General features: G+C 39.2%; 3 protein-coding genes across 5 annotated transcripts in view; 1 reads left to right on the top strand and 2 right to left on the bottom strand.

The window, feature by feature from the left end:
* The window catches only part of LOC136245819 (uncharacterized), a 104749-nt gene that overhangs the window by 2996 nt on the left and 75846 nt on the right, over positions 1-25907 (top strand). Inside the window, exons 4-7 of one of the 3 annotated variants that reach the window (XM_066037294.1) lie at positions 416-491; positions 681-866; positions 2396-2528; positions 5687-5825. The exons of 1 other annotated variant lie outside the window; for it this stretch is intronic. In XM_066037294.1, coding sequence (XP_065893366.1) covers positions 416-491; positions 681-866; positions 2396-2528; positions 5687-5729 — 438 coding nt within the window. In that variant the 3' untranslated portion in view covers positions 5730-5825. Of the gene's footprint in view, positions 1-415; positions 867-2395; positions 2529-5686; positions 5826-25907 lie in introns of those variants that run through there. One more of the 3 variants, XM_066037292.1, reaches the window with a different exon arrangement.
* On the bottom strand, positions 8208-10301 carry LOC136245801 (tripartite motif-containing protein 2-like). The gene has a single exon (XM_066037276.1). It carries the CDS (start codon positions 10228-10230, stop codon positions 8299-8301), a length of 1932 nt encoding a protein of 643 aa, XP_065893348.1. The 5' UTR covers positions 10231-10301; the 3' UTR covers positions 8208-8298.
* The window catches only part of LOC136245822 (ubiquitin-conjugating enzyme E2 G1-like), a 124879-nt gene continuing 110008 nt past the window's right edge, over positions 11037-25907 (bottom strand). The window contains exons 4-5 of the mRNA XM_066037298.1: positions 16978-17156; positions 11037-11243 (exon numbers count right to left, since the gene is read on the bottom strand). Coding sequence (XP_065893370.1) covers positions 11163-11243; positions 16978-17156 — 260 coding nt within the window. The 3' untranslated portion in view covers positions 11037-11162. The remainder of the gene's footprint in view (positions 11244-16977; positions 17157-25907) is intronic.

Here is a 25907-nt window from a genome sequence, read left to right as displayed (position 1 = left end):
TATAGGTCTGTCATTGTCAAACGTCATTTATATGGAAGATCTTGTGTATCTCCTTAATAATATTAGCAAAAAAAAAAAACATTTACTATATATGTTATCACTATATGTACTACCAAGATTGGTACTACCAAGAGTTAAAAATAAGAGAGGTACTACACATGTAATTATCCCACAGATAATTATTGCAGTCATGTACTAGTCAACTGTTATTGTAGTGGTTGTTATGTAAACTGCTTATGTATGCTGTGTGTTAGTTAAAACTTTTTTGGCACTGTGAAACCTGTCAATTAAAAGTCCCAAAAAACATGTCATTTTTGTATTAATAGATCTATGTACCCAATACAGCCACTTCAGGAATCTCAGGTTTCACTGTACTGGTCAACTTTTGAATATGTAACTCATTTTATATGTACAGTCCAGTAGAGTAACAGATGAGTATGACTATGGTGATTCGTTCATCGATGACTCTCAACTCACCAGTCCAAATCCTAACCACTGGAGTAGTGTACTACAATCCCCTAGTCCTCGTGTACATAGTAGCAGGAGACCAAAAAGGGCTGATACCAGTACTAGTACTATTCATAGTGAACTACAGTCTCCTAGTCCCCACAGTAGAAGGACAAGATCAACCAGTAACAATACAACTACCTCACATTGGGATAATGTACTACAGTCCCCTAGTCCACAAGTACATGATAGAATCGTAACAAGAAGAGATAGTAGTACTCATATTGTGGTGGTACAGTCACCTAGTCCTTGTCTACACGAGAGGACAAGAAGAGCTTATTTGTTGGATCACTCTGACACTGTGGAGCTACCCCAGTCAAGTAGTACACCATCTGGTGATCAACATGTTGATGATTATAGTGAGTATCAGTGTTAGCATTATAATGTACTGTGGGGTATCATGCAGTAGGACCTATGGTTTGCCATGATTAGTGAATTTGTTTGGATAAATGGAAGTCCATTCAATTTTACGAAGAGGAACTTCATGTAGTTATACTGTTTTATTGGGGTACTTCGTTGTGAAAACTGATTGCAAATTGTTACCAGTAGACCAGACTTATGACTGTTAATAACGGGGTAAGCACTACTAATAGAAACTGCTGAAGAACCTGTTTGTACATCTAAAGTCTAGGGAAGGATGTACATGTATCATACTCAGTTAATTTTAAGCTTTTAAGTTGGTAAAAGAAGGAAAAGGATTAACTGTTTCAGCACATGACACTACCTGCTGGTATTCTGATGTACATCTATTATTTGTTGTTGTCGGAGACAATGGATAATGGCTGTAGTGACCGTCAGTTACTTGAATAATGGTGCCCGTTGTTGATATGCTATTAAGTGCATAAGTCCTGTTTTGTTGCAGTGATTTGCAGGCAGTTTTCATGATAAAGTAGCCAATGACATGCTATATCTATACAAAACTTTTGAAAGTGTAATGATAGAAGTTGTAATGGATACTTGTAACGTTAAGTTATCTCTTGAGATGATAGCTCCATATCTTACCTTCCCTACAAGCTGGACCATTTCTACATTAAATAAAATTCATAATTGGAATCAAGTATTAAACATCAGCACCATTGGAATGGACAATTCGCCAATGTTTTATACTGCCAAAATCTATATGTGTGGATTCCATGGTAGTAGTGGTAGTAGTAGTACCTTCCCTATCACGCAGGTTGTACATCTTCACTATTCACTTCAGCAGTGGTTATGAAACCTCATGGCTAGTGCTGCGGTTGTGCAATACCAGTGCACACCTATGTATAACCTAGATAGTGTTAAGTGTGTAGCAAAGAAGTACTTTCAAAAATCACATACTCTAATACAACACAATGGACAATCATAAAGATGAACACATCTATGATTTGTCTGCCTTGGCATGCCTTACTTCCTATGTTGTAAGGTAGTCTATACCAACACTACAAGTTAGTTGATATAAATGTGCTGCTGCATAAAATGGGTGGCAGAAAACAAAAAACAAAAAATTCAATGACTCTAAGTTAAAAAGTTGCTGTCAACAGGTTGGTGCAGAAACCAAAGTTGTTTATCAGTGGTTTTACAGGAATGTAGCCCAACTTTTCAGTGAGTCTTCCCTACACCAGTGCCTGTAGAGGATACATAAATAAAGCACATGTAAGCTTGTGGTAAAATAGCTAAATGATGAGTACTTCGTTTTGAGAATGGATTGTGTTGATACATTCAGGGGTCAGACAGACAAAATTAAATTTCATTTTACAGCTTATAAAAAAAATCTGTTTTAAGTGATTTCCAGGAGGTCGGGTATGTGCAATTCCCCTACATATCTTGTGTTATAGCTACCTGATGCTTAATGTTCATATATCTATATTGGTGTATGTATAGTACAGTGAGCTATTACACATCCCAACAGGTGTACTTGTTATACCTGATACACCCAACCAGAAGAGAGTGCTGTCTCCCATTAAGGACAGGAGTACCATGTTGAGTTCCAAGCGTTACAGAAAGTCCAGCTCCAAAACACCATGGATGTCTACCAGGAGGAAGTATGTTATTATTTTGTTTTAATCAGCAGAACTTACAATCAATAATTAGTGAGTGTGGTTTTTCTGTTTTAATCACATAGAGATTTAGTTTAGTCTCAATAATAGGAGTGCAGTTAATCCCAAATCACACGACCTTGTTTCTGTAATTGCACTGTAAAGTAGCCAATAAAATAGTGGAATCACAGAAGCCTTTTAAGTGCAACAAGAAAGTGATATAATGAATAGCAAATCAAATAAGCTGACAATAGAAGCCTTTTAAGTGCAGCATATGTAGACATTTTGAGTAGCCAATCAAAATTGCTGGCATATGAAGCCTTTTAAGTGCAACAACAAATGCTGTGATATAAAGAAGAATGATGCAATCACCTGGTAGAAGTTAATGGCCACATAGAACTGTACTACAAACCATGAAGGGTGGTTACTATGTGATTAGTAGGTAATCACACACATTTTCGTGCAATTATGGAATAATTGTACTCGTAACAGCCAAAATTGCACTCGGTGAAAAATTTTGACTTACTCGTACAATTATTTTCTAATTGTACTCAAATGTGTGTGATTACCTATACTAATCCGACAAGTGAATGTGTTACAATATAACATTCTCAATAGCACCTCGATTGAAATATGTCAAGCAATTAGTCAATAGGATTAGTATTACACCTGTTTGAAAATTCTGTAATACTGATCTGATTGGCTAGAACAGTACGGTGTGTTTCTATTGGAATTAAATGTTCGATTTGACTAGTGTTACCATAGTGATAGACACCACATAGCACAGCTGCAATATGGTTGCTTAAACAACCGTTGCTAAGGTAAACATCATTTTGGGACCATAGCTAGACAACAATTGCTAGGTGTGATCAATCTTTTGCAGTGGTTAATTTTTGACTTTCTGTTGTTTAGTAACAGTTGCTATGGTTGTCGGATTAATTGTAATGGGACGAATGGCTTCAGGATTAATAGTTCTCACATTGTAAACAGGAAGGAAATAGTGCTCGGCTTTGTCTTGCATTATTTTACTCCTTCCTATTTACAATGTTCGCACTATTAATCCTGATTATCACAACGATTCATCTAACATCATACCTGTTTCACTGCCCATACAAAATCCCTATACCAGCCATGAAATTAATCCTACAGTTAGGCTAATCATCAAAAAGTGAATCCAAGTTCAAGTCACCGATAGCGACTCCTCTTGTTGATCATAAATCTCTTCCACTTGTTATGGGTCTTCTTGTTCACCATCAACACTGTCTACATGATCATCACCATCCTCTACATGATCTGAACCTTCTGCTATGTCTAACATCACTGGCAATGCATTCTCTAAAATTCGGTGGAGCCATTGTGGAATCCTTCCCAGACATCTGTAGTTCCCTCTATACCAGTAAAACCCAACTGGTAATTGTGATGGACAAGGGGAGACTCTCATCTATAGCACCTTCATCAGAGAAATAGACTTTCACAACGGTCACATCGGTGTTATCACAGCGAACAATACATACAGTAAGGGCCATACCGTGGCCTCAACAGTTTCCTCAGTCTACCTGACTATTCATGTGGAAACCAGACTAGCACCCAATCTCCCAATTTACAGTACCTTCCTCTGATTGGCTTTTCGATCATAATATCTCTTGTAGTGCTGTTGGGCGGCCTGTATGTTAGTCACAACCAATTCACGTACTAAAGACAAACACAGAATCAACTGTTCTATTAGAGTAGTGACTGTTCTATTACGGTAGTTGAAATACTATTAAAAAATTCTTTATACTATTTTAAGCACAGTTTCAGAGATATGGACTTTTTAGACTTATGGACCACCCCTGGTTCCAAGGGGTTTGGATAACTGAGGTTCCACTGTATGCCAATAATAATACTCCAGGAGATATGTGTCCCACTGCTTGCACAGCATTGCCTTTAATGTCCAGGTTATCCTCTCCACCAACCCATCACATTGTGGGTGGTAGGCAGTCGTGTTCAATTTGGCAATACCCATTAACTTACTTACACACATCCTGCATTACCGTTGCCAGCAAGATTGTACCTCTGTCAGATAGGAGTGGCTCCGGACACCCAAACATAGGAATAAGTTATTCAAGTAGTTTAGCAATCCTGACTGCCTTCTGGTCAGGAGCAGCAAACACTAGTGGCCACTTAGTAACATTATGACATAATGATTGTGTCTTGTAGTTGTTGGCAGCTTCATTATATCCACACCCCAAATCTGGGATGGTCGGCTAATTGGAATAGGATGAGGAAGGGGGTTATTAGTTCTTCCTACTGCAGATACTACAGCACACCCAGGAAAGTTGCTACAATACATTACTGCATCATGACACAACTTCTCCTACCACCATTGGGGACTGACTCACTTAAAGAGCGTATCCCCTGAAAAATGGCCAGCATGACTCCACCATTGCACTCCATGAGAACTGTTCTTGAAGATGAAGTGGGATGGGTGCTTGCTTCCTTCCCTGCTGCTTAGAATCAATGAAGTATAAGATCATCCAGCACAGCAAAATTTACAACCTGTGCACATATCTTCTTAGCAGTTTTCTCATCACCTGGCAAAGATCCCTTTTGAATATAAATATTTGCTTCAAAACAATGTCCTTTTGCTGCTCTTGGTGTGCGGAGGTCATATCTGGAACTGGGGCCATCCTAAGCAAGTCAGAAATTAGTACAGAGTTACTATTCACTCATGCTACCTGCAGAGCTAAGTCCTCTTCTCCCCCAGACTGTAAATCAATGATACAGTGGTCAAAGCATGTCTAAGTTTATTTCTTGGATGTTTTGATATACGTTTAAGTGTCCAATACAGCGGACGGAGGTAGAGAAACATGAGGAAAAACAAATTGCGATAGTGCTGTATTGCCACCTGCACATTAGACTTTCAATGTTTATTTACCTTTCTCGTAGCATAGTGTGTAATAACAGTATTTCCAGTTCTTTGTCTTACGTCACAACATGACGTAACTAGACTTTGTGACTTATATCTCGGTACAACAACATAATTGAATTATTAAAATGGTGTTTTTGTGCATTGCATGATATAAACAACTTATTTATTCAATAAAATGGCAAGTGAATTTTCCATTTCAGTGGACCTTTGATGTTGTGTATGTACTATTTGTTACCTTTCCTCTATTGCTTAGGAAACAACAAAGGACAGCTGGAAGACAATTACAGTTTTACTGATAACAGTTCATCTAATTTTGCAATGAATTTAACAATTGGAACATTTTACCACATATATCATTATTTTATTGTACAAGTGATCAATAAAGCATTGTGCAGGTGGTATAGTGGTATGTTTTCAAACATTTGGGTGTGTACCTGGTAGACATTTTCCATACTGTTCACTGATAGGGTGTAACATAGGCCCCTAGCTTTTACATGTTATTGTAAGATGCCTCAGTGTGTATAACATGCAGGCTACCTGCAGGCATTGCATTTAATTCATAGGCATTTTAATATCCTTGAATTAAGATCACTTCTTTATGATACCCATCTGCACACTGCAGCTATCCAATCTTGCTGACAATTTGTTGATGGTAAAATACTAGCCCTTGAAAACTACAAGGGTGCATTGATAAGAAGACATATATGAACTGTCAAAGTATCTAGAGTGCAAGAAGCAGCCTCTACAATTTCCCACCATTTTATGCATGCAAAGGGGTAAAAGATAGCAACCAGTTAGGATTTAAAATGAATGAGGGGTTGTAAACTCTAGGGAAATTTACCAGTACAGTTTCACAGGAACTCTAGGTATGTACGCTGCAATGGCTCATTACTTTTCCAGATGGCAAATTACAACGTGCACTCCAGTGGCCATTGGAGTGTTATGTGTGGGATTAATAATATTAAACGTTATTAGTTATGCCACAGAGCCTTGATGGTGTGGAACAATTCATCATCTATCTTGTGATCACCAGAAAAATGTTGCAATATTGCAACTTCAGATTGATACCAAAGTTAAGACATTGTATACCGTATAGAGGGAGACTTTGGCAGGGGAAAACTGGCAAATTTGGTGATTTGCCAAAGTTTAACCTGCCAATTACTCATAGCACCTGAGATTAGCATCTTTATAGCTGTAGATTGAGCTTGAATCTGCCAAAGTTTATTTTGCCAAATGCAATTTAGCTTGCTATTCACCAAAGTTTTCCTCTATATGGTATGTGTTATAATAAAACCATTAAAACTCCATCATGATGCAGTGCTTTAATTGGACATCATAGGGTTTTAACACATGGCCAACTACAATCTTCACTGTGTGCGAAGTACCTTTTTTCAAGTTCTGGTTAGCTAGCTGTACCAAAGAAGACATTTTGACATAAGAGTCAAGAATTTACTCTCTCTTGACACGAGTACACAATCAGTAGAGTGACTAAGCAAAAAAAATGATGAAATTGTTCACTTTGTGATAAAAGTACCAAATTCTCTGTAAAAGTTGAGTAAGGTATACTGAGTACGGTGCCACGTCAGTCAAAATTGTTGCCTTAGGGCATGATTGGAAACTTCTAAACTAGATTATAAGCCCATTTCTAGTTGGTCAGAAAGCCATTCAATGGAATTCAAAATCTGTGTTTTCTTTTTTTTGCTTAAATAGCATGAATGTATTTCAAATTTACAGATGCAATCAGAAACTGTTTCAAAATATGGTAAAATAAACTGTTTCTAATGGATCCAAAATACAGGTATGCACAATCCAGTTTGGTTTTGTATACTTTGACCCTCTGTGCTTTCTTAAGCTAATGCACTGGATGGACACCTGGGTATGACCATTCCTTCATGTCTATGTAGATCGTGTTTACTACTGAATACTTTAATGGCTTCCCCCAATACATTTTCTATTGGCTTTATGTTTAATTGTCAAGTTGTTTGAGCATGATATGATTGGTAATTTTAATAAGCATGTGCACAAAAAAACTGACTAGAGTATATGTAGGGACCATAGCACATCAATAAAAGTATACACAATATTAAATAAAACAATAAGAAGTGTTCTATCCCTACTGTACTCAAGATACTGTATGGTCCCTACTCTAGTTGAAATTTCCAATTTTTAAATGTACTTGTTTGTTGACTTAAAAAAAAAAAATTTTTTTACGATTGGTGAACCCACGCATATTGCATCAAAAGGAAGAAATGGTGCTGTGCGCCTCAGCTATCACAGGCAATTATCACCTGCAAAGTGAAGTATCTATTACACTTCATTGTCAACTATGTTCAACCCGTTACACAGCATTACGAATCAAGAACTGTTCGAAAAGCACGTATGCAATCAAAGTAGCTACTAGCCAAATGGCATGTGTACGGCTAAAGTGACATCGAACAGTGAAACAATCTGTGGCCTTAGCTGTTATTGATTTACGCTTGTTTGAAGGCATCAGTCAGTCAGTTACTCAGTCAGTCAATAGAAAATTCCATTTAAAATAAAATCATAGCAACTTGTTGAAAGAGTTTTGGGCCGATCTGAAGGCTTGGTTGGGCTTAGTTTAATACTTAACCAATTCCTCATCGTTGTTAGGGAAAAGTGAGGCTGGTTTTTGGGTGATATTTTGCCATGGGCCACACCCACACCTGTGTGGTCCCTACTATAGTATTACATGATGGCACTGTATCTAATATGAAATAGTATGAATCAAGCAAACATTGTACCAAGTTTGGTGCTTTTATATTTTAAAAAGTGAATGACTTTAAAAACAAATGTGTGTGGTCTGTTTGTATTAAATTACAAAACTGTTTCATATAATTGTGCACTTTAATAGTCAGAGAAAATCTGGATCCTCTTGTTTCCGCCATCACTGACATAAACACTACCATTAGGGCTACAGGCTATTCCTTGAGGCTGTCGAAACTGACCAGCATTAGAGCCAAAGGACCCAAACTGGTATAAGAAGACACCATCTTTGTCAAAGACTGATACACAAATGTAATTCTCTGTTACCACCATAATGAAGCCATTCTTGTCAACAGTCACACTGGTTGGATTACTCAACTGATCCCTATCACTACCTTGTGTACCAATCTTGCCCACATAGTTACCATCAAGAGTAAAGATGGAGATGCAGTGATGACCACTGTCAGCAACAAGCAGCTGATTGTTATTGGTAACTGCTACATCTCGAGGACTACTCAACTGACCTGACCCAATAGTGTGGATAAACTGACCATCACAATGGAACACAGCGATGCATTTATTATTACCCTGATAAGCAACAAATATTCTATCATCATGTGCTGTGATACCTGATGGATTGTATAACATACCATCACCAGATCCACGTTTACCGAACTGCAATAAATATCCACCATTGATATTAAACTTTAGCACCCTGCTGTTACTAGAATCAACCACATACAAGTGGTTATTGGCATCAAATGCTAATCCTCTAGAATTCCTAAACTGTGCATCTCTGCAATTTCTGGACTCAATTTTCCTAATCAGATAGTATTGCATATCATATATGCATACACAATCATTATAATCATTACTACTACTGTAACCAGTATAGTACACAACTGCCCAAATACCATCTTTACCAAATGCAATACCCTGTGGTTCACCGCTCATCCCATCATTGCTAACTATCTTGTTAGGTTCATAGTATGGACATACCTGGTAAGTACAGCAACTACTAAAATTGTCATTCAGCATTACTGTCAATGTCAATTTTCCAGTTTGACCAGGCACAAAAGATGCTGTGTAGCTACCATCTTCATTGTCTGTTATTGGAACTGTAATGAGTTCTGTTCTTGATTGTGCTTGTACTGTGATCGTGTAGATCCCTTTAGAGCATGGATGACGATTCTCGTCCTTGGTCACAACCGACCACTTCACCTCCTGACCTAACTTTACATCAGGTGGATAATATGATACGATTGTATTGAAAGAATCATTGCCATGAAACATGTTGCCAAGTAATGGAATAGACCAGTTTTCCTGGATGAATTCCATATTTGCTAATTCTACTGGTTCAGTGTTCAACTTGTTGTAGTCACTTGTTAACCTCTTCACATCTTCAGCTACTTGTTTCTTCACAAACAATACTTCTTGGTCTGATCCACTCTTCACAGCTTCACTCAATTCCTTCACATTTTCCAGTTGTGCCTGTGCATATTCCAACTGTTTTAGTTGTAGTGAAACTGCTTTCTTCTTTTGTGTAGATACTTCACGTAACTCTTTCATTAGATCATTTCGTTGCTGATTTATTCGTTGCTGCAGCTCTCCATAGTAAACATGAATTTGTTGTTCAACCTCAGTGGCCTGTGACCCAATCTTATCCCTGGCGGCAGAGACTTTCTCGTGTGCTTTGGCTAGTCCATCAATCATCTTCTCTACTGGTTCCATCATCTTGTTCAACTCTGCTCTCTGCTTGTTAGCCATCTTCTTCACAGTGTTGTGTTTGTGACCATCCTCAAGACGATGCTCCGTAGTGGTACAATGGTGACACACCAACTGCTCACATGTTTCACAGTAGAAATTCAGTTCCATGTCATGTTCCTCACATAACATTGGTTTGGGTTTAGGTTGTACAGTGACATCTTTCTTCTCGGATCGTATCTCCTTCAACATCATCATGTGATGACCTTGATGTTCTCTACTGTACTTGTAGAACTCGCTACATTCTTCACATTGGAAAGTTGAGCACTCAACACAGATTGAAGTTGCTGGTTTACCTCTAACGCACATATCACATTGTATAGCTTCATCTCGCTGTATCTTTTGTCTTGTTGTCACCTTATCTGCAACACTACTCAAATATGGAGTTATCTGTGGCCGTACTGGTATTTTCCGAGGTATTTTCACTCGTCTGGTTGCACACCAAACAGGTTATACTGGATCCCTCCTGCAACTTCACGAGACACTCCTCACAATACGAGTGGTAACAAGGGAGATATTTTGGCTTCTTGTACATATAATGACAGAAGGGACAAGTTAGCCAACTAGCAATTTCCTTGTTAAGGAATAATTTACTGTGGAGTTTAGCAGCCATTTCCTAGTTGTGTCTGACGATCTACTCGAGTATAGCGTAGCAGACGGTGTGAAGGCATAAACCTGAGGGTGGCACTGTTAAAAGTGATCATGAATAAGTTCAGCCTATACCTATCTGTACGGCTGTATAGCTTGAGAACTGAATGCTTTCCACTGACTCGAACAAATGCCCTTTCACTTGTTTACAGTACACTGAATCAAAATAAGGGCGTAGCTAGCTACACTTGTTTTTACCGGCCTAAACGAAAGGGGGCTAGATTTCCTAACCAGCATTCCGTACATGTGGTTTCCGGATTATTCAATGCCTTATGTTATCGGTCAATGATTTGGCTAGGATGTAGTGCTACCACACCTAGTTTTAACAACGAGCCCATGAGCACCGTTAGTCATTCATACAGATTTTACAAGACTACACTTGTACTCATATTACCATGCCACCCATCACCAAACATGCTTCCCACCAATTCCCATACGATCATTAATCGTTTAGTTCAACTGCCTAGTTTAGCCTTAAAATAAAATAGATTATTATTGTTAAGTACATTATTATAACTCCAGCAATGTTACAGGTAAAATGAATGTATGTAGTATAATTGTCACATTTGGAAAAATTATTTTAAAAGCAGGAATTATAAGGAATCTTGACTCTTCCGCACACACCGCATCACCTTTTTCCGAAATTCACCATTGTAGTCTTGCCGCCAATCTTTCTGTTGGTGGAAAAACACATGAAACATAAATAACAGTACCATTAATACATCAACACTGTATGCTAGGGCTGAGCGATACTACCGTTTTAGCGATATATTGAAAGTATCGATATCGCGATATTTTGTTATTAACTATCGTGATACCATGCCTGTACATTACTGTCATTAAAAATCCATTTGTTATGCAGTACTAGGCTAAGAATCCTTGTAAATGATAAAGTCCACCCATCTGGTTTCCCCTGCAGAGAGGTGTGAACACCATAACAACCTCAAAGCATGTGTTACAATAACTGTTACTGTAAACAAGGATGATAGTGGCTAGTTTGCTATCACATATAAGGACTTCCTGCAGGAATGCTGAGCAATATGCTATGTAGCACCAGCTATGATTGACTTATTTGTAAGTATCGTGAACTATTCAGTATCGTGAATAGTGGCTTTAGTATCGATCGTGATACTAAAATGGCAGTATCGCTCAGCCCTACTGTATGCTAGTATTGAAAAGTTAGGTAGACTCAGGAAATACAATTTATTCAATATAGACTAGTTGTCACCAAAGCTCGTCACTTGACAACATTAATTTGTGTGTTGTAAGTTGTGTAAAACAATGCAATGAGCTATGAAATAAACTACACTGCTGCATTGTCACTACAAACATATCTGATGGCATGTGAATGGATCAACATAATTATTGTATAGAGTTGTTTCAGCACGTGATCTGGGTTACGCAATCTATGTAAAAACCCACGCATCCGCCATTTTGGTGCACATACGTAATGCTCATGCGTTCGAATCAATGGAATAATCCGGTTGAAAGAATTGTTTGAGACATAGAATGTAAGCTATCTACGTACGCTGATGAGGGCTTGGATAAGAAAGCAAAGGATCGATATATAGAGAAAATCGCGTTGATTAATGGGATCGATCCTTTTGCCAAGCCTAGCCAAGGTGGGGAGCCTTTCGATGGAGTTCTCCCAGTGGAAGACTGTGATCTTGTGTCATACCTTGTTCTACAAACAAGTTTTATTACTATGGCACAGTTTAAAGCCAGGAAAGGCTTAGAGGCTTACAACCAGTTTGTTTGTGGTTGGATCAAAGAAGTAAACACAAGGAAAATCAACAAGAAACTGCTTACTTGTGGTAAAGTAAGTTAGCTGCTTAAAATCAACCATTGTATAGGCTACTTATCTTATGCAACTTTGTCATAGGTTCGTCATTCCCAGAAATTAAGTGAGCAACCGTTGTCTTGCTGGATTATTCTAGAGTTAACTGGTGAAGTTTGCTGCGCTCATTGTACCTGCAAAGCAGGTCAGGGTGAAACGTGCACCCATGTTGCTTCACTTCTGTTTTATTTGGAAGCTTCAGCCAGAATTCAAGGGACCAGTGCAACCTGTACTCAGGAATCATGCTAGTGGTTATTATTCCTTCTTATTTAAAGGAGGTAGAATACTTGCCAATTAAAGACATCAACTTTACATCTGCCCAAGGAATGAAAAGAACACTGGATGGACAAAGATGGACTAAGTAGATTCAGAAGAAGAGAGAGATGTGAGTGATCTAAATGTTTGTGAGAAGACCAAGACAGTTGGCAGCAGGTCAACTGAAGCACACTTAGCACTGCTGTTTGAAAATTTGAGTGTCACTGGCACAAAGTCTGGCCTATTATCAGTGGTACCAGGCTATTCTGAACAGTTTGTACCAACTTCTGCAAATAAAGATTTTCCACTGCCTTTAACGTCACTGAAAAATTCACAGCATGTGGAAATGAAATATCACGAACTGTTAAAGGAATGTCAATCTGTTTCGCTAAGCGTTACGGATAAAATGGCAGAAAATGTGGAGGCTGCTACAAGGGACCAGAGTAAATCTAAGCTGTGGTATAAATACAGAGCAGGTAGAATCACTGCATCAAGAATGAAGGCAGTTTGTCACACAAACCCAGCTAACCCCTCGCAATCTCTTATCAAAGGGATATGCTACCCTGAAGCTTTTAGCTTTACAAGCAAGGCTACAAGTTGGGGTTGCAAACATGAGAACAAGGCTCGAGAAATGTACATAAGATCAACAAAAAGTCAACATTCTGATTTTTCTGTAACAGAGTGTGGTCTTTTTATTAATACACAGTGGCCAATTGTAGGTGCATCCCCTGATGGGATCATAAACTGTACCTGTCATGGCAAGGGGGTCCTCGAAATAAAATGTCCTTTCTGCCATCGGGAAGCATCATTACAAACTGCAGTTTCAGAGGATAAGAAATTTTGCCTAAAGAAATCTGATGGTAATCTACGCTTAGATGAAAGCCATGCATACTTCTATCAGGTACAAACACAATTATTTGTCTGCAATGTAGATTACGCTGATTTTTGTGTTTGTACTTTCGAGAAGGACTTTCAAGGCATGTATAGTAGCGATGGTATACACATTGAACGCATTGAAAGAAACTTGATTTTTTGGACAAAATGTATCGATGCCACTCAACATTTTTTTACAAGTCTTTTGCCGGAATTAATGGGAAACTGGTATACCAGACCTGCTATAAAGAATTCAAGCAAAGAAGGGAACTTCAGCGATAGTGGTTCAATGGTCGATTGTATGGATACCAGTGATGCACCAGAGCATCAGGAATTATGATAGCATGTGACAACTCGGACTGTCCTTTTGAGTGGTTTCATACAAAATGTTTGAACCTCAAGACCCTTCCCAAAGGAAAGTCCAAGTGGTATTGTCCAGACTGCAGAAAACTGCCACAATTTGTCAATAGAAAGAAAAAACTTTGATCTCATGTGCACGCATTTATGTATTGATTTTAATTTTCCTTAGTCTAGTTATTTCTTCATTGTACGCATTTTCATTAGTTTTGATTGTTTTGATAATTGTAATATTTCATTGTCAACTTTAATCAATCACAATACAACAAAATAATTAATTAAACTTATAACTGTGAAGTAGATTCTATTCAAATGGTACAACGGAGTCACAGGTGTTAGACAGAGCACAGCACACACGCACAATGCGGTCAAATGGATTATCTTCACTGGCTTTGGTTGCTAAATAGTGAATAGGTATAGTACTACGAAGAATGGGATATTTCTGACGTACCAGTCCTATCACGCGTTCAACATGAATTCTCACGTTGGCTATTCTTCTGGTTTCTTCCACCTCCATGGCAGACAACTGAGATTTACCTCTGGCGAAAGCTGGTGTTCGCAAAGCTGCTAGGGATAAAATGGAAGTAGAAATTTTGAAACGGTCTGAAGGGTCTTGTAAATGTCAATCTGAGATTGCTGCATTGCGTGCTGAATTATCAAAATGTTATGCTGCCATCGATGAGTTGACATTAAAAGTCCAGCAGCTTTCAGTGCCACCATTTAGTGAGGAAACGCTAGACAGTGATGAGAAGGTGTTGTTTTATACTGGGCTTCCGAATTTCAAGGTGCTAAAGGCTATATATGATCATGTTGTGAACACTTTGCCAGTGGATGGGTACTGTAGTCTTTCCTTATTCCAACAGTTCATGTGTACCATTTTGAAGCTCAGACTTAACGACCCAATTCAACATTTAGCCTACCAATTCAATGTATCCAAAGCTACTGTTTCAAGGATATTGTCAAAATGGCTAACACAAATGGATATCAGGCTTCAAGACCTTATAATTTGGCCAGATCGTGACAGTCTGAGAAAAACGATGCCGCAATGTTTCCAGGAATCATTCGGGAAGAAAGAAGCAATCATAATTGATTGCTTTGAAGTCCTCATTGAACGCCCATCCAACTTGCGAGCTAGAGCTTCTATGTGGTCTAATTATAAACTGCGAAGATCCTGATTGAAATTATTCCACAAGGGACTGTGGCTTATATTTCAGAAGCGTGGGGTGGTCGTGTAAGTGACAAATACCTCACTGAACATTGTGGGATTTTGAAGAAGCTGTTGCCTGGTGATGTAGTACTTGCTGATCGTGGCTTTGACATTGCTGATTCTGTTGCTTCAATGAGAGCTGAGCTGCACATATCATCTTCAACAGCTTCTGAAATTACTTCATCAACAAAATTTGACAAAGTTTCCTTTATCATAAGAAATTCTTCTGCTGCATCCAAGACTTCCTCATCCACAATTGATTCAGTTAGCTCTTGCAAAATGATGTCTGAATATCTTTCCCTAAACTGTTGTTGCTCCTGTTGCTCCTTACTTCTCCTTTGTGCCTTATCATATCTGGCAGTTGCCAGTGAGCTTGAGCTGGCTGTAGAACAAGGCTGTTGGGTCACACGCTTAGAATGACCGAGATTGAGGGTTGGTAACCAATCAGGATTCGTACAATCATATAAATCAGCTGGCTTGCCTGAAATAAAGTGTCTCGAACAAATCCTACACGATGACAGGCTGTTAACATCGATGTTTTCCCGGGAAATTGTTGCCAAGAAACCGTCTCTTCTCCGTAAAGATAACTCAAACTCTTTTCACCTCTGTCTCTACGCACAGCGGGGATTCTGTAAAAGGACACGTCTGTGTCAACTTCTGACCGCTTTTTACATTCAAGACAAATACAACCAACCATCGCCACATGTATTATACTAGCATCACGTATGTGCACCAAAATGGCGGATGCGTGGGTTTTTACACAGATTGCATAACCCAGATCACGTGCTGAAACAACTCTATAGTGGGTTTTAGTATTTGGGATCATTTGCTAATTTATGAGAATTTTGGTGACGTAACAACATTATCACGTGATTTTGTTGAAAGCTTCATCACTAAACACTCTGGAAAGATACGCTTGCCCAACTAAAGCTGTACCCTGTAGAACCAAAAAGTATGGATAAGAAATGGTGCATATGACTCAAACTAACAATCTATGGTCGAGCCAAAACTGATTGCAATTTAACTTGCAGGCTTGCTAGCAAGGGTCCAGTGCACTCTTAAAGCTTCCCAGCCCATGTAGGCTAGTTAAACAACTTAGATACAAAAGACCGCAGACAAAAATGATGCAATGGTTGCATGTACAATACTGTGCAGCACAATTTGCTAGACCTGCTATACGGTAATAGTATAGGACTACAGTATTGTGCTTCATAATATTATGTCAAAAAAGTTTGGGACTACAAAGTTGTAACAACAGACACAAGTTGATGCTATGCTACCTCTAAAAACCAGGCATCCAGTACATACTAGCTATCCCTTGAATTTATGAATTAACATACGCTTAATTATTTCTAGTAACAACACATGCAAAATGATTGAACAATCACTTTTGGTATTCGAAGAATTGAGGTGATCGGTTTAAAAACTTTACTGTAATTTACAAACACAATGTCATAAAGAATTGTGACTTGTACCAACATATTTTTCTCTAACAGTAGGAAAATCCATTGTTGGATAGGCGTTGCTCTGTATCGATCTTTATTCACCATTTTTTTTTGTTATTCAGCAAGTATTTGGCAGTTGTAAAAGGAAAGTGTAGTATGGATATTAACAGCAGTGACACAAATGAGCGTGTAGCCATTAGTAATAGTAGCCGTGCCTTCACTGATCTGCTCAGTGGTGCCAGCACTCCAATGCTATCGTGTTTTTACTCGGTTTAGTGGCCAAATTGGACAACATACAGCAACAAAGGCAATATAAATAATTACTGAAATATCGGTGCTATCATTAATCATAGGGTAATACGCCATCCGATACTCTTGGTTCCCCACACATGTTACGGATTATGAATACATACAACACCACACTTATAGCTTACAGCAGCATCAACATTAGCTGGGCTCTCATCATTGGGATCAGCTAACATTGATATAACACTTATTAGGATTGTTTCTACAGTGTGGATGGGTAGCCATCTCTCCTCTGCCTTCTCATAGCCCCACTTGTCCTCGCCTGGTTCATGTAGGATAGATATACAAACATCGCCATTCTTCTCAACTAAAATGAATAGAACGACAATGGGTACAAGGATAATTACTGTATGGATCAGTATACAGTGTGTGCGTGTGTAGTGTTTGTGCAAGTGTGTGTGTTTATGTGTGTGTGTATGTGCATATGTGCCATGTGTGGTGATCAAGTGTTTGTTAGAAATATACATTTTACTACTTGTCAAGAAAGCTGTCAGAGTATAAACTGAAATTTTATAGCAAGTAAAACAGTCTTCAGATGGCTTTGACAGTCCTTGTGCTATTGGGAGTTTGTAAAAAGGCAGGAATAAAATCCAGTTTACTGAATAAAACGGCTATGGGCAATAGGGCTAATAAAAAACAACAACAACTCAATATCTAACAATCACGCAAGCTTTTTTTGCTACAAAATACATTCCTAAACTTGTAATGGTTAAATACAGTACCTTGGCTGAAGGCTGAAACAACGTTTTTGTTAAACAATTACTGTATGACATAATTTACTTACAACCCACTTGTTTACTGTAGGGTTCACATGACTTACAAGCACAAAAAATGCTCAAGTACTCAGTTTTGATATCTCAACATATCATTGCACAACACCGGTTATTTGAAACCAAAAATTGTAGGCATTGCCTGTCACTGACTGATGTATCACTTAGCTTAGAATTGTGGTGAATGGGTCTCAGAGTACACCCCTTCCCTTTTACAGCATCTTCATACATACAAGCTATTAAATCTGCATGCAACTTTTGGAGAATGCATGTTTACACAATACAGGCATATGTGGCAGTCCTGCAGTGCTTCAGGAACACTTTCTACTAAGAAGCTATTATGAAGAACTTGATCGCAGCAATACGAAGCATCTCAGCAGTAGCAGTTTTTGCCATCTCTGCAAGGTGTAACTAGTGCAGAACTACAAGATTTGTCAACCACTTTGAACCTTTCGTTTAGATTTGTAGTCACATATGATTGTTTGTTTGGTAACCACAAGTCTCTTACTACTCAGAGACTTCAAAGGTCAAGTTTCTTATAATTTATAGTAAATAATAAACTTCAAGGGATGTCAAGCATTCTATACGTACCAGTTTCTAAATGTTAAAAATATGCTTGTCAAAGAGCTGTAACTTTCAAACCATACCCGAGTCTTCCTCTGGCTACACAATTTAAGTCATTCTACTTGTAATGTAATCAGGATTAAAATAATACCTAGGGCGCTACACTGTGAGGACAAAACTTGCTGTGTAAGCAACTTTTCTCTCAACTTTTCAGTCAAGAAACACACAAACCCTTTATAACCTTCATAAAATGATCCATAACTTAATAGTGGTTGTTCCTATCAAGTGGCAACAAATGCCATCCTCTTCACCATTATCAGGTCTTATATAACTAATTTGATTAAACCTAACAATCAAAATTAAATACATGGCAGGAATATTGAATTGCAGAATGTAAAACAGGTAAAAATTTGTAGTTGGTGCTCATTTAAATTCCTCCAAGCAATCAATGTTTGCTGAAGGGTCAAGTTACCCCATTTAAAGTCAACTACAAGTGGTTTTCGTCAGTGGCGTATCTACAGCAGGGCTTGTAGGGGCTAGGTCCCACTAAATTTGGCTAGTGCCCTACCAAACTGAAGACTACTAAACCCACAATCACCAGCCTTGCATGGGTCATTGCATTATCTAACAAGTGAAACCTATTCTATACTAAATTACTCACCAAATTATTAGTATTGAGCTGCCTTGAAGCCAATAATTATATATGACTCTAATTAATGCCCACCGATTATGTACGTGATCAATCACTAAATTTCCTGTTGTTGATGATATTAATAAGGATATGTCTTCCTAGTGTTCTAGTAGTTTATAATCATCATATCTAGCTATAGATCCTTATAAAATTTGTAGCGTTTCATCCTGCATTGGTGTAGCTAGTCTAGTGTTCTTTTGTTCTAATTTTGTTAGTGTTATTGTACAATCTGAACAGGTTAATTATATAAATAAACTACTTCATGAAAATCTAAAAGCATGTTTTTTGAAGCTGAAATGGTCATTTTGCAGCTGTTGAAATTCAAATTTTTTCTAGAAGGGGGGATGGGATGCCCCTGCCTACCTTCAGCAGCATATACAGAGCCCAAGCTATGCCCTACCAATAAGGAAAGTCTAGATACGGCACTGGTTTTCGTTCCATTTTCTAAAGCAATAAGATGGTCCAACTAGCACCTTCAAGTATAAATGCTCTGAATCGGGTGTTAGAATGATGCAATTAAAACCTTGGCTCAGCATCGGTTTTCATTGCATCATTCTAACACGTTCATACTCCGAAGATGCTAGTTTGGAATGTACATCTCACTTAGATCTGCTTTCTAGGTTTAAGGGTTATTGCAATGAGCCTTATCTGAAATTACATCACAGACATAAAAATGGCCGCTGTAGTGTGGGGACGTTTGTAAAATTTGTATGGGCGACGATGAGAAGAAAATTTTTGAATGGGAATACCTCAGTCAAGACGGAAGATATTGAGCTCTAACCAGCAGGCATGGATATAAATTAGCTGAAAGAATAGGAATCTAGCGTTGTTTTGAAAATCATCCAAAAATCGCTTTTATGCACTTTTTGTATTGTCTTATAGCCATACCTGCTAGTTAGAGTTTGATATCTTCCTTCTTGGCTGAGATATCTCCGTTCAAAAAATTTCTTCCCATAGTCGCCCATACAAATTTTACGAACATCCCCACACTACAGCAGCCATTTTATGTCTGTGACGTAATTTTGGATAAGGCTCATAACAAGAGTTCCCTTTCCTTAAAAAGGACCCTTTCCAAAAAATTCTAATAGAACAGTCACATATTAGTAATAATAATGCAAAGCAAATTTTGTAGGGCATTTCTTTTATAAGGACACAATCAACATTCAATTATGGGTTTCAGTTTCCTACACATTTTTTAGTTAACACACAACATACATTGCCACACTCGTTATAGTGACAAAGTGGTCACACCTACTAGTAAGATAAAACTTGCTATGTCATTTTGATTAGGCCTCCTGGAATATCCTACACAATCTGTATACAAGTTTCTGACGAGTTTCAGAGTAAGAGACAAGATACCAGTGGACAATCTTTCATTTGCACAGATGTGAAATCATCGACACACGTAATACCTACAAATAGTTGTGAATACATACATTTTAGGGCACATGGGAGGGCAGGGCACAAACATTTTTTTATTATTCTTCCCTTACTACACAATACATAATGTGGACTATGATTATTTACATCACAGCTCTGATCTAGCTACGTAGCTGTAAGGGAAGAGTTGAAGGAATATGCTAATCGATAAAGAAGTTCACACATCATTCACATGAAGTAAATAGATCATCATAACTGCCACATGGCTACAGCAACAACCACTTCTATCCATGTTGCCAGACGCCATGTCATACTGGCTATGAGTTCTTGTCTGATAGTAGACACTGTATTGCAGTGCATGGGCTCCAAATCTGCACATGAGAACTGTCTTTACTCAATAGTGTACTTTCAGTTACAAAACCTACCCTTAATGTAAACTGTGATTCTATTGTGTTAGTAGTAAATATTTCCAGAGATACACTATGTGAGGTAACAAGCCTGGAAGAATCCTAAAACTCTGCTAGCACAGTATGTCATACAGTGGGCAGTAGCAGTTAGTACTAGCCAACACGTGTGGACGACTGAAGCAGACAAAAGCAGTAGAGGCAGACAACACATCGGCTTTGTACTTTCAGCAGTTTATGAAAAGGCAACTGAAACCAAGTGTCAGTATTTCTAAAATAGTAAGACTGTGTTGATACCACATTTTATGCAGTTGATACTAATTTGTATGTAGCTACTAGCTACTTGTAGCTACATACTACTTGTATGTAGGGACAACGGGGGCAGCCATAAACCAAGCTATGGCCCTGGGAAATTCAAGAAGGAAAGCAGCTCAAAGACAGACAAAGGTTGAAAATGACTAGCAACTGCAGATTGTTCGTCAACATCACATGTGCAAATATTAATGAATGTTATCAATTCTACCCCCAGGTTAACACAAATCTGCTCACAAGCAGATCACTAAAAAGTGTTGATAGGTCAAATAGACTCAACAATAAAAAGCCCAAGTCTTGCAGGGAGACTGTCTCATTATACCCACAACTGGGAACACATCACACAGGACTGATGGGTTCTGCAAGCAGTAAAAGGGTATTCCCTGGAGCCTACTCAAGCTCCACATCAAATGAGACAAACACAGACAATAAAATGCTCTGGAGTGGAGCATGCCAAAATGATACAAGAGGTCTCAGACCTCCCGATAAAGGGGACAATAGTAGAAACCACAGGTGTCCACAGAAAGTTATGTCTCCCAACTCTTTCTGGTGGAGAAGGGGGGGAAAAAAAGGCCTGTAATAAACCTTTAGGGCCTCAACTCCTTCATAAAGGCAGAACACTTTAAGATGGAAGGCCTTCATTTCCTTCGTGGTAGGTGCACTGAGACAACTGGGAATATGTTGGACAATGCACTGATAATGCATCAGGGAAGGAAACATCTGATGCAGCTCACCCCCCTGGTGTGCCAATTCCTAGGCCTGATGGTGAACTTGACCAAGTCACAACTAACCCCAACCCAGAAAATGGAGCTTCTGGGGTTTCTAGTCAACTCAGTTTCCCTACACTTGGCCTTCTCAACCGAGAAACTGAGGACAATCCAACAGGATGCCAACTCCCTCTTAAAGAAAGAGTTGATGTCAGTCAGGGACCTGATACGATTCATGGGAAAGACAACGGTTTCAGTACGAGCCATATGGTAGGCTCCACTACACTACAGAGCCCTGCTGAGTATGTGTTAGGAATTAGAGTTGTGACATCAATTTTGTATTAGGTAATATTGTGAATGGTCACGTGAAAGTTTATTAATTACAAAAATGAATGAATTTGTAACATGGCGACCCAACGAGTGGCTTGAACGTGTCGAAGCAGTGTAGAAGGAGACGGCTGAGAGGGTGAAATAATGTTGAGGAAGCGGTCGAATCTCAGAGGAACGGCGAAGTAGAAGCCAAGTAAAAGCTGATAATTGGCAAAGAAGACTTACCCAAATTCCTTGGTGCCGGGTGTTAATAGGCACCAGAAAAGGTACTAAGCATTTGATAGAGACCACTTGTCGTCCCATTTTTCGTTGTTTAGCTGTGAGGACAGTGACACGAGGCAACTCACGTGAGTCAAGATGGCCGACAACGTTAGTCGACTTCGAGCTAAGAGGGGCAAACACCGTGGAATCGTAACGAAATATTCTAAGGAAGCAGCTAGTCTGCTGGAGACTGATACAGAAACGGATCCTGAGACTAAGATAAGGCGTCTTGTAACAATTAAGGACTCGTTACAGAAGAGATTGTCACAAATAACTAAGTTAGATGAGGATATTCTCAAAGTATGTGATACTAAGGAGGTAGAAAATGAAATGGAGGAGTCAGATGTTGTGAATGCCCGTGTAATTGAGACAATAGAAGCATGCGACTGGTTTCTTAAAGAGTTCCACTGATATGGTTACGTGTGAAAGTCACCCTCCATCCTCTGATATGGAAGCATCCCCTGATAAAACTGTACTCTCTGAAACTGATGTTACATCTGACAAAGTCACCAAGGAAGGATCACAATCAGAATCAGAAGCGATCCATGGCACTGTTGAAACAAAGGCTAAGAAGGAGAGTCATACAGGTGGGGCAAGGCTGGAATCAGAAGAACGCTCCTTGAGAACTGCGCCCAAACCCAAATTACCGAAGCTAGTGCTTCCAAGATTCAAGGGAGATATAACTATGTTTCAATCATTTTGGGATAGCTTTCAAAGTGCCGTGAATAATAATGCAGCCCTGTCCAATATTGACAAATTTAATTATTTGAAAGCACTCCTAGACGGTCCAGCTGCTCGCAGCATACAGGGTCTGACACTGACATCAGCCAATTATGACACTGCCTTAGAGATACTTCAAGACCGATTTGGCAAGAAGCAACACATAATAGCGGCTCACATGGACGATTTGCTAAAGCTCACACCCTGTTTAGACAGTAAGCCCCATCATCTTCGCATTGTTTATGATAAAATCTTTGTCAATGTTCGAGGACTGGAAGCTCTTGGGATTATAGCCGATCAATATGGTAGTTTCCTAATTCCAGTGGTAACGTTGAAATTGCCAGCAGAAGTCCGGTTACAGGTTGCACGAATGACAGCTAAGGATGTTTGGAAGGTAGAAGAATTGCTGGACATTATAAAGAGTGAAGAAGAGGCAAGGAAAATAAGTGAAGCAATAAGAACAACAGACCTGAAGTCATCAGATACATCCACTCCCAGAAGGCCCCCCCCTTCAACAGCTTCTGCCTTGCTTACAGCTGATAAGAACCAATCCCGACCAAATTGTGTCTACTGCAAGGGAGAACATTTCTCTGCTTCGTGTGAGGTCGTAAAGGATGCGAGTGCAAGAACAAATGCCTTAAAGAAGGAAGGTGGCTGCTTTCTATGTTTAGGCAAGGGGCACCGCATTATGCAGTGCACTGACTCACGAAGGTGTCGTCACTGCAAGAGGAAGCACCATCAGTCGATATGTAGAGGAAACAGTGAGGACCAAGTTTCCCCAAGTTTCCAACAATCACACTGATGACACGACAAGTACTGGCCTTACCAACCCATCCAATGCTGCTCCCAACTCTAGAGTGTTGCTACAAACTGCTAGAACACATGCTTGTGTTACTGACAGCCCAGACCTTGTGCCAGTCAGAGTACTGTTTGATGGGGGCAGTGAACATTCTTATGTCACAACACAACTGCAACGAAGATTGAAGCTCAAACCGCTCAGAAAGGAAAAGCTTAATTTGAATACCTTTGGGATGGAGCACTCGCAGAGAAGAGGTTGTGATCTAGTTAAAGATCATCCTGAAGGGCACGGATGGATCTGACATTGAAGTACATGCATTAGCTTTCCCCACAATCTGTGCGCCACCAGCCACGATGATTAAACCTCATCAATTTGTTAAGCTGGCAGAGTTGGACTTAGCGGACTATCCTCGTACAGACAGTAATGACTCAATTGATGTACTGATTGGGTCTGATTACTATTGGGACATTGTCTCGGGAGATGTGATTAGAGGAGGTGGTCCTACTGCAGTGCATAGTAGACTAGGGTGGTTGTTATCTGGACCTATTCAAGGGAACACACCCCTCACAACCAACTTGTTGTTACAAGGGTCTCATTTGACACCCACACAGAAAGAGAGTGATGAGCTAGTCGTAAACTTACAGCGTTTCCGGGATACTGAGTCACTGGGAACCACCGAGCCAGTCACTGAAGATCGAGAGTTTGATAAGATCATCTGATTCAATTTCTCCGAAGGCAGGTATGTTGTGTCTCTTGAACTGTCATGTAATAATTTCCCTGAATGTTTGAATCATTTGAACCTGCTCAGATCAAAGTTAGTAAGAAACACAAATTTGTTACAGGAATACCAGGATACCTTTTCCCAACAATTACAACTAGGCATTATTGAAGTCGTGCCAGGAGCTGAATTACGTAATGAACCAAATTTTTACTTACCTCATCATGGTGTGGTTCGACAACATAAGGAGACCACAAAACTGCGCATTGTTTTTGATGGCTCTGTCAAGACAAAATCGAATTTATCATTGTATGATGATTGTCTGGCCAAGGGACCCTAACCACACCCCTTTGGTGTTTCACATTCTATTGAGGTTTAGAAGCTTTTGTGTTGGGCTTGTCTCTGATGTAGAAAAGGCCTTCCATCAAATTTCTATTGAGAAATCAGACAGAGATATACTGCGCTTTTTATGGTTTGAGAATGGTAAATCAAATGCAGACCTGGTACACTTCCATTTTTGTTTTTGTGATTTACCATTTGGCTTAAAATCTAGTCCAGTTATTTTAAATAGCATCATTCAGAAGCATCTTTCCAACTATAATCAGTCTCACCCTGAGGTGTCGAGGGTATTGGCAGACTCGTTTTATGTTGATGACTTTGTTGGAGGTGCAGGATCCTTGCAACAAGGGAAGGAAATTTATTGCAAGGCCCAACAGATAATGAAGGAAGGGGGATTCAATTTAAGAAAATGGCGAACTAATCTGCAAGACTTCCAAGCTACAATATCCAGGGAGGATGGGAGTCCATCGAGTCCTATTGTTAAAGTACTTGGAATAAATTGGGATACAGATGGAGATAATTTGTGCTTTGATTTAGAGGATACCATTAGTTATTCAAACGGACTTCCTCCTACTAAGAGATCTGCACTGAAACTATCAGCCAAGATTTTTGATCCGCTAGGATTTCTTAGCCCTTTCATCATTCAATTGAAGATGCTCTTTCAACGATTGTGTATTGACAAATGTTCCTGGGATCATCCTCTAGATGGTGCGGTTTTAGATGAGGGGAATCAACTAGTGGAGGAACTGAAGGAACTCACCTGTATTAGAATTTCCCGCTACTATTTCATGCCAGAGAAGGAGTTGCTTACTTGTCAATTGCACGGCTTTTGTGATGCGTCAACGAGAGCATCTGCTGCTGCAATTTACATACACTGCTTCTATACTGATGGAACGGTTGATGTCAACATAGTATCGTCCAAAACCTGGGTTGCTCCTATTAAAGGTCAAAGTGTGCCACGACTAGAACTGCTCGGAGCAGGGATTCTAGCCAGGTTGGTACACTCCGTCCATGATGCACTTCATTTGTCACTTACCAATGTCAGACAATTTCACTGGATGGA

This window comes from Dysidea avara, chromosome 15 (assembly GCF_963678975.1).
Source record: "Dysidea avara chromosome 15, odDysAvar1.4, whole genome shotgun sequence".
In the NCBI taxonomy this organism is placed as follows: Eukaryota; Metazoa; Porifera; class Demospongiae; order Dictyoceratida; family Dysideidae; genus Dysidea; species Dysidea avara.
Note: the sequence above shows the minus strand (reverse complement) of the source record. Positions and strands in the feature narration are given on the sequence as shown.